The 8,171-nt window shown below is 56.2% G+C and overlaps 3 protein-coding genes; 1 reads left to right on the forward strand and 2 right to left on the reverse strand.

Moving 5' to 3' along the window:
• Positions 1–1,265: 1,265 nt before the first annotated feature.
• Positions 1,266–1,511, reverse strand: CHC_T00008251001 (hypothetical protein). XM_005712187.1 is given in 2 exon segments: positions 1,266–1,271; positions 1,272–1,511. The coding sequence occupies 1 exon segment, from the start codon at positions 1,509–1,511 to the stop codon at positions 1,272–1,274; it is 240 nt and encodes a 79-aa protein (XP_005712244.1). The 3' UTR covers positions 1,266–1,271.
• A 188-nt stretch (positions 1,512–1,699) lies between these two features.
• On the forward strand, positions 1,700–5,285 carry CHC_T00008261001 (WD40-repeat containing protein). XM_005712188.1 is given in 2 exon segments: positions 1,700–5,227; positions 5,228–5,285. 1 exon segment carries the CDS (start codon positions 1,700–1,702, stop codon positions 5,225–5,227), a length of 3,528 nt encoding a protein of 1,175 aa, XP_005712245.1. The 3' UTR covers positions 5,228–5,285.
• A 54-nt stretch (positions 5,286–5,339) lies between these two features.
• CHC_T00008252001 (hypothetical protein) lies at positions 5,340–7,319 on the reverse strand. Its single transcript, XM_005712189.1, has one exon. The coding sequence runs from the start codon at positions 7,317–7,319 to the stop codon at positions 5,340–5,342; it is 1,980 nt and encodes a 659-aa protein (XP_005712246.1).
• Between the last annotated feature and the right edge of the window lie 852 nt (positions 7,320–8,171).

Here is an 8,171-nt window from a genome sequence, read left to right on the forward strand (position 1 = left end):
AGCCGGTTTCGCGGGCCTGATGAGTCGGACGCTGAGTGGGGACGGGCCAAGTGGGGCGAGGACGAGGAAGGCGCTGTTGGCCTCGTCATGCAAGGTGTATTGAGGAATCACGGGTTCGAGGTGTCCTACGAGCATTCAATGAAATATTTAGAGTGGGCTGAGACGGAGGATTCGGAGGACAGTTTTCATGAGTATGCGGTCAAAACTGAGGTCAGTCCAGGTGTGGTCGTCTACTCCCTGCCGCCGGAGGAGAACGCAGAGTGACATCATCAGTTATTGTACAGTACTCGGAGCATGTGAATGTTACTGGGAGCACGGCGAGGAAGGTAGGAAAGGATTCAAATTTGCATCTGGACGCTTGTTGTCGTCATGTCTCGGCAAGCTACTGGAAAAGGGCGCGGAGGGTGTCGATACGAATGCAGTTCGTGCTGTAGAGGTGTACGAAAACGCGATCGACAAAAATGACGTCAGCGCAATAGTCGCTCTCGGTTTGCTGTTGGAGAAGGGTGCGGAGGTAGTCGAGAAGAACGGGGCTGCTCGCGCAGTAGAGTTCTACGAACGTGCGATCGAAGTAGACCAGTATGCTAATGCGATGTACAACCTTGGTAACCTCATGAGGAATGGGAGCGACGTAGTTAAGAAGGATGAAGCGCGGGCTATCAAACTATACGAGCGGGCGATTGAGGAACACGGTCATGTCAACTCTATGCTCGATCTCGGCAACCTGCTAGCATATGATGCGGAGGGAATCGAGAGAAACGCGGCGCGCGGCATAGAAAAGTTCGAGCGGGCGATCGAGAAGGGTAATGATGTCGATTCGAAGGTCAATCTCGGTCTCCTGCACGAGGGCATGGAGGAAGTCGAGATGAATGCGGTTCGCGCTGTTAAGCTGTACGAGCGGGCGATCGAGGAGGGTGATGACGTGGATGCGATGGTGCATCTGGGCCTCCTGCTGCAGGACGGCGCGGAAGCATGTGGTGGGGGGTGAAATCAGCGACGCAGGCACTTCCGGTACGGGAGAAGAAGCGGGCGTGGAAGAAGCGGGCGTGGAAGAAGCGGGCGTGGAAGAAGCGGGCGTGGCAGGTGCAAAAGAGGACACTTGCAAAGTACGTGTAGAGGTCGGAGCGGAATCCAAGGTATACTTGTACAGGGGTAACAGGAATACTGTACTTAACAATCATAGCACACGTGTAACGAAGTACTGTATCATACAGTAGACTAAAGTACTGTACCCTTAACGGCACTGTATAAAGAAGTCGCATGTCTTCCAATCATTTCTTACAGTTTCTTAAAAAAGTTGACGTCGCGGGGGCAAATTCAATCGCATAGTCATCTCTTACCGTGGTACCACCCGCACACTCGTCACTCGTTCCATCGTCACCCATTGCTCGACCGATTCCATGCTCCCCACCGCCCAAACCGTACCATGCTGTCCATCGGCGACGCCATCTCCCTTGTCGACGCCGCGCTGCGCACTTACCACTCCCTAGAGGCCCGCCTTGCGAAAGCATCGCGCAACCCGGGTCTCACCCGCGCCCTCGCTGACCGCTTCAACACCCTGCTCACCCGCATCTCTCACTTTCACCGCGCCTGCCACGACAACACCATGACCCTATCCGAGCCCGTGCTAGCCGACGTTCGTCTTCAGCTCGCCTCGTTCGAGACCGACATGCACGCGATACACGCCCAGTTGGAGTCCATGGAGGACAGCCTCAGGAGAACGCGCTTTCGCTTTAGCCGCGCCAAGACCGTCAGCGAATGGCTTGCAGAAATCAACGCCACTGCCACCGCTTTAGACCTCCGATTGTCCTCTATGAACGCCCTCTTCGTCCGCGCCGAGGGTGTCGCCAGGCTCGGCTCCGCCGTCGAGAACCTCACATCCTCCGATCCCCAGCATCAACCCGACCTCTTCACCCCTTCCTTTGACGTCCCCACCAACCCACCGCATGTCGTTTTAAATTTTGGCCCAGTCGCATTTGCACCAGGAGAAGGCCACCGTCACGACATCTCCCTCGAGTGCCGCCTGAAGCTCGCCATCTTGCGCCCGCCGGCGAGTATTGAGGGAACCACGTCAAGTCACCCTCGTATCGTCGGCATGCAGGGCATGAGCGGGGTGGGAAAGTCTTGCGCCCTTCGCGGGCTCGCGACGGACCGCGACGTGCGCGCCCGCTTCTCTGACGGTGTGTACTGGCTCGGCTTGGGGGAGGATTGCAACGACGCCGATCTCGTTCGACAGCTCGCCGCTCTCACCAGGCAGTCTGGCGGCGTGCAAGCCGAGAAGCAAGTGCTGGAGAAGACCCGCCTTGACGGGGCTGTGTTCAGCGCGAGGCTCTGGTTTGCGGGAAGGAGGATTCTGTTGCTCGTGGATGACGTCTGGGCGTCGAATTGTGTTGGCCGTGACGTCGTGCGACGGTTGGGAAAGGTGACTGATGCCGCGACGGGTAGTTGCGTCGCATTTACGTCGCGCGATTTGGCAATGGTCGGCAAGGAAGAATCCATCGAGTTTTCGACGCGGGATGATAGTTTGTCCAGAGATATTTTGTTTTCGGCCGCAGGCTTGAGAGAGGAAGAGACCAAGGCGCTGCAGGGATCGGTAGTGCGGTTGTTGGCACTGTGTGGCGGGCTGCCGATGGCGTTATCGGTCGCCGGCAGTGCGATTGCAATGCGTCGTCGAGTGGCTTTCAATCGAAGTCTGCAGGCAGTCTGCGAGGAGTACTTGGACGTGCTGGTAAAGTATCGCGGACGGCTTCTGAGTGAGACCGTGGATGGCGATGGGTATAGCAATTTGTCAACCGCGTTCACGGCATCGCTTGCAATGCTGGATGAAAAAAACAGTCTTGAGTTGAAGAACGGCATGTCATTTGCGGAGATGTATGGATGTCTTGCTGTTATTGAACGTCATGGGTGGTTGCCAACAACAGTCCTTGCCGTGCTATGGGGCCTTGATGAGATCCAGGCCACGGAAGTTGTAAACTTGTTTGCCATGGTGAGCCTAGCCGAGAGAAAGGACGAGATTTTGAACGGGGGGAACGTTACTGGACTTGCATTGCATGATCTGCAGTTGGATTTTGCGGAGACGGAATGCAAGAGTCATAGCGAAGTGTGCAAGTTGCATGAAGCGATTGTGCAGGGTTGGATACCAGAGGTAGGATCGGATAGATGTGGCAGTTTGCGCGAATATTCTGCGTGGGCAACGTACGATGCGTTTGCACATGATTACGCAAGGCAGAACGTGAGTCGGCACTTGATCGGAGCCGGCTTGACAACTCAATTGGAGATGCTGCTCAGAGATCCAAGATGGACTGTAAGGAGGCTAGCTCAGTCAGAGACTCTGGGACTTGAAGAGGATTTCAATCTGCTGTTGGAGGGGATCAAAGCGAAAGGTGATGACAGCTCTAGGCAAGGACACAAGATATGGTCTCTGCAGATAATTGTCCGAACCGCACGACTAAGTGCGCCGTATGTGTCGCGCCATGCGGATGAGGTGTGGTTTCAGCTCTATGCACGGTTGCTTAGTATTAGAAATGAATCGACTCTTTTGCAAGAGTATACAGCGGATATCGAACGACATGCGAAGAAGCCGTGGGTGAAGGCACTAACGCCATGTCTCAGTAGCCCGCGGTTTTTGCATAGTTTATTACCATGCGGTGGCCGAGTTTGCGGGACGAGTGTTGGGACGGGAGGGGAAAAAGTAGTGGCCTGGGGTATTTGCACTGAAGGGGCATTTGTATGTACGTTTTTGAGGGGTGAACTGGAATCAAGGGTATTACTGCAGAGTGACGACGACCATGTGATTGCAAGTACCACCGGTATCAAGGGACAAGGTCCTTCGGGATGGCAATCTGCAAATGCCTGGAGCCCTCATGATGATGGCAAGGAAGTTTCCTTGATACGCTGTTCAGGAAACGGCAAAGACGCTGTAACTGTTCACAAGGATGGGACGGTCCGGGCCTGGGCTATGGATCCAAGAGGGCATCTTGTAGATCCCCTGACGCTGAGCGCTGGCGAAGAGCATCGCTTTGCGTTGTCGCCGGATTGGAGGAGAATAGCAAGTAGCGGGCCTGAAATGAGTGTGAAGGTATGGGATCGACATACCGGAGAAATGCAGGGACAGCTATTACTTGAACAACACGTACGAGTCTTCTGTTTGGATTGGTCGCCGGACGGAAAGCGGCTGGCCCTTGGCGGGCGACATCAGATGATGCAGATTTGGAACGTCGAGACCGGAGAGATAGTAGGGCAGCAAGGTCAAAGCAGCGGCACAATTCTTTGTGTGGCGTGGTCTCCGGACGGAAGGCGCATTGCGGGGGGTGGACGGGACAAAATGATCACAGTTTGGGACAGTGCGACCGGTGAGGCGATAGGAGCAACTTTTCGTGGGCATTCCAGTGCGGTCTTCTGTCTGGCATGGTCACCCAATGGGAAGCGATTAGCATCTGGTGGCTGGGACAAGTCGGTGAGAATATGGGATGTGGAGACGGGAAAGGCGCTGGGCTCGGCACTGCTAGGCCACAGGGACACAGTTTCATCCGTGGGGTGGACACCGGATGGAGAGCGAGTGGTGTCTGGAGCATGGGATGAGACGGTGCGGATATGGGACACTCAGAGTACAGAAGACAGTGGAATACTGACAGGCAGCCGCACTCCCAAGGTATCGTGTGCGGAATGGTCCTCTAACGGGAGATTCCTCGCATCGGGCGGGAGAGATCGGATGATTAGGATATGGGATGTGGAGAGTGGAGAGGCTGTTGGGGAGGCGTGGGGCATGCATCGGAGCGAGATTTGCTGCTTGGCGTGGTCGAGGAATAGCAAGCATTTGGCCTCTGGGGTGAAGAACGGGACAGTGAGTGTCTGGGACGTAGAGACACGAGCGAAGATCGGAGAAGTGGGCGGGGATGGGAGAGCGGTAACGCAGCTGATATGGTCTGCGGAAGGGGCGAAAATTGTGGTGGAGGCGGGGCAAGAGAGACGTGTCTGTGATGTTGATGGGTGGAAAGGAATAGCACAGGAGGTTAGCCTTGGTGTACGCACACAAGACGAGGACCCGAAGTCCCAGCAACTCAGCATATCTTTGGAGGGTGCATCTGTCGTGTATGACAGCAAAGCTGGGAAAGTCACACTCGCTACGTTCGAAAGGAGTGGCATGCACCTTCGGTGTTCCCCATCGAATAGACGAGGTGTTGTGTTCTCATCCAGGAAGTTCTACTTCTTCGAAATAGTCTGGTGAGGGTGATTTTTCACCAGTTCAATGAATTACCTCGACATGTCTCCGCACTCCACACCTCCATCACCCGAGACAACATGGACGTTGCCTGGTCCCATCGACGATACTCTGGCAACTAGCTCCGCGCCAACAAGGCTGACGCTGTCTGTCCCAACGCCACGTAACCCCACAACGCGTTCTGTGCCATCATAATTTTGTAAGCCATATTCTGTGCTTTCAACCTCCCGTTGAGCTCTCCCTGAGATACGTCCCCTCCAATGCCTATGAATCCCGTCCCATCCACGCCCTCCCCGAAATGTGCAGTTTCCGAAACCTCTACCCCGGCTAGTGCTAGCATTATGTAAGTGAAGGTCTCCTCTTCAGCGACGACTTCTGTCGCTTCGTCGAGAATAGATTCCTTTTTCCCCTTCTCACTCTCCCCTTTTCTTTCACGCCGAGGCAGTGGTTGGGATAGACTATCCGTTGCCTGAAGCGCAGCACTGCTCATCCCCTCTACCAGCTCACCTTCTAACGCCAAGACGAGTGGTTCCCCGAGCCATAGCTTAAATGTGGCAGGCATGTGTGTGGCTTGCTCCCGATTCACTTCGCTTGGTGAAGCTTCTAGTGTCTTCAACGTCGCGTCATAGAGGTCTTGCAAGCACGTGATGATCCATGAAGCCCAAATTTCCGTATCGACCACCTCGGGCGGGTTTTCTGTTGCGTCAAGCGCGTGCCACATTGCAAGCTTTCGGCCCCCGGTGAGCGCCCCATCCGCGATATTTGTCGGCAACAGGTCATCTCCGTCTTGTTCTTCAACTTCATCTCCAGTCTCCTTCTCATCCCCATTCTCTTCACCTTCTTCCCTGGCTGTCCCAGTAGCATTGTCACCTTCTTCATTGGCCTCCTTGCTCGTGTCAACCTCCACAACTACAGAGCCATCTGTCTCGGGCCCCATCATATCCTGTTCTGCAGTAGAATCGTCAGGCAGCGACTGTAACTCACGGGAACGACCGGCGAAAGCAGACCACAACTCCCTCACTGACATGGCAATCCGAGAGTGCAGCGGGGCAAGACGCAGATTAGATGCACTTACGTAGTTAACCGCAATCTCATTGATGCGATGTCGAAAAATGGCCAGCAACAACCAAACATCGGCGCCAAGGCGGGCGTTATCGTCAAGCGCTTCCCGGAGAAGAGAAGCGATGAGAAGGAAACAGCTCGCTGCCGTCTCGTCAATCTTCTCCCCTTCCTTGACGCCACCTCGTGATGTGTCAGGTATGATATGACTCCATACTTGATCCACGTACTCGTAGAAAAGCGGGAGAGTGCCCAGCACACCGCGGGTCGCCATCGACTTTGCCAGAGCGCGGTCGGACAGGTGGACGCTTTCTCCGAATAGGGCTCCCTGAAGCAAGACGGTGTCGGCAGCAGGTACCTCCATAGCATCGACTTCAACACCGACGACGCCGCCAGGCTCCTCAACGCGGCCTATGACGAAGCGCCAAGCGGCGTTTCGCACCGGACTGGGCAGGACACGACCCCACTGCCACCGGGCGCCAACTCCATCCCACGCGCGATACACAACGGGGTCGGCGCGAGTGAGAACCGCGACCGAGGCTGAGAAGGCGAGCGCAAGCACATCCCAGGCTTCGGCGACGACCATGCCCCACACGCACAGCCCCGACAAGGCGAGGCCCGGGAGCAGCAGCAGGAGATTGACTGGGGACTGGATGAGCCAGTCGAGAAGCCTGGTGCGGGTCGGGCGGGTGACGGAGGAAGTGGTCGCGTCGGGGCGGCGGGCGAGAAAGACGAAGGGGGCGAGGACGCCGAGGAGCGGGAGCAGGCCGCCGAGCGGGCGCGAGTCATCCGCGAAGAAGCGCTGCGAGCCGAGCAGCGAGGCGGCGGCGACGGCGGCGAGCACGAGCACTAGCAGGTGCACGCGCGCGAGAAGCAGGCCGCGGGTTTGCGAGAGCGACACGCGGCGCCACGCGCGCAGCACGGTTTGCGCAAGCACTAGGGCGGCGCCGGCCACGCCGATGACGAAGGCGACGCCAGCGCTGAGCGGCGGGGCGTCGGTGAAGATGGGGTCCGAAGCCGTGCCCGGTGGGGTGGACATGGCGTGCGGGGCGGCGCGACGCCTGGGCGTGGCAGGTGGCAGGGAGTCGCCCGTCTCAGGTGAAGCACGTCACATGGTGAGTGATGAGGCATGACCTAACGTTGGCGTTGCCCCCGTGTCTCAGCAGCTGTAAAAAGTAGAGTGAAGGTTTTGGCGGGTCAAGGGGGGGCAAAGTCCAGTTTACAGGGGGATGCCTCAAAGGGCCGTCAGATCAGGATAAGAGGGATGAGAGGGAGTGCAGTGAAGAGGAAGGGCAAGGCGGGTTCCCATATTACAGTGTACAGTACTGTACAGTATATACTATATATAGTACCCTTGTACAGGGGGGGTCGCGATATAGTGCCATATTTGTTAGTGCCAGCTCCGATATAGTGCTACCCTTCTGCGGGTGGCACGAATTTTGAGCCAAAAACGAAGGGTCTCCAGGGAGGCAGTTGGATGGACATGTACTGCCCGAGAGCCGCTGCCGCCGCGGAAAGATATTATGCAGTTGCCAACTCGAATAGAGACTATGGCGGAAAAAGGCAGGGTCGATGATGCAATTGGACATCTGCAAAAGTGTAGGCTGGCATTTATGGCTGCGAAAAAGGAGGAAGTCAATGCAACGGCTCGGCAGCTACTACTAACAGAAATGCTTGATTAGACTTGAGTCTGTAGTGAAGATACAAAGCATGAGTGATGGCGTCCTGCGAGCGGTCTTTCAGAGCAGTGATGCAAGGAAGTGGTTGCAAAAAAGCCGTAAATCTCATTATCTAACAGTGCCTGGTTCGATATAGTGCCGTTTTCGGCCCACTGACAAAGGGTAGCACTATATCGCGACCCCCTCCCCCCCCCCCCCCCCCCCCCCTTTCT

Source organism: Chondrus crispus, genomic scaffold, assembly GCF_000350225.1.
Source record: "Chondrus crispus Stackhouse genomic scaffold, scaffold_98, whole genome shotgun sequence".
NCBI classification, from domain to species: Eukaryota; Rhodophyta; class Florideophyceae; order Gigartinales; family Gigartinaceae; genus Chondrus; species Chondrus crispus.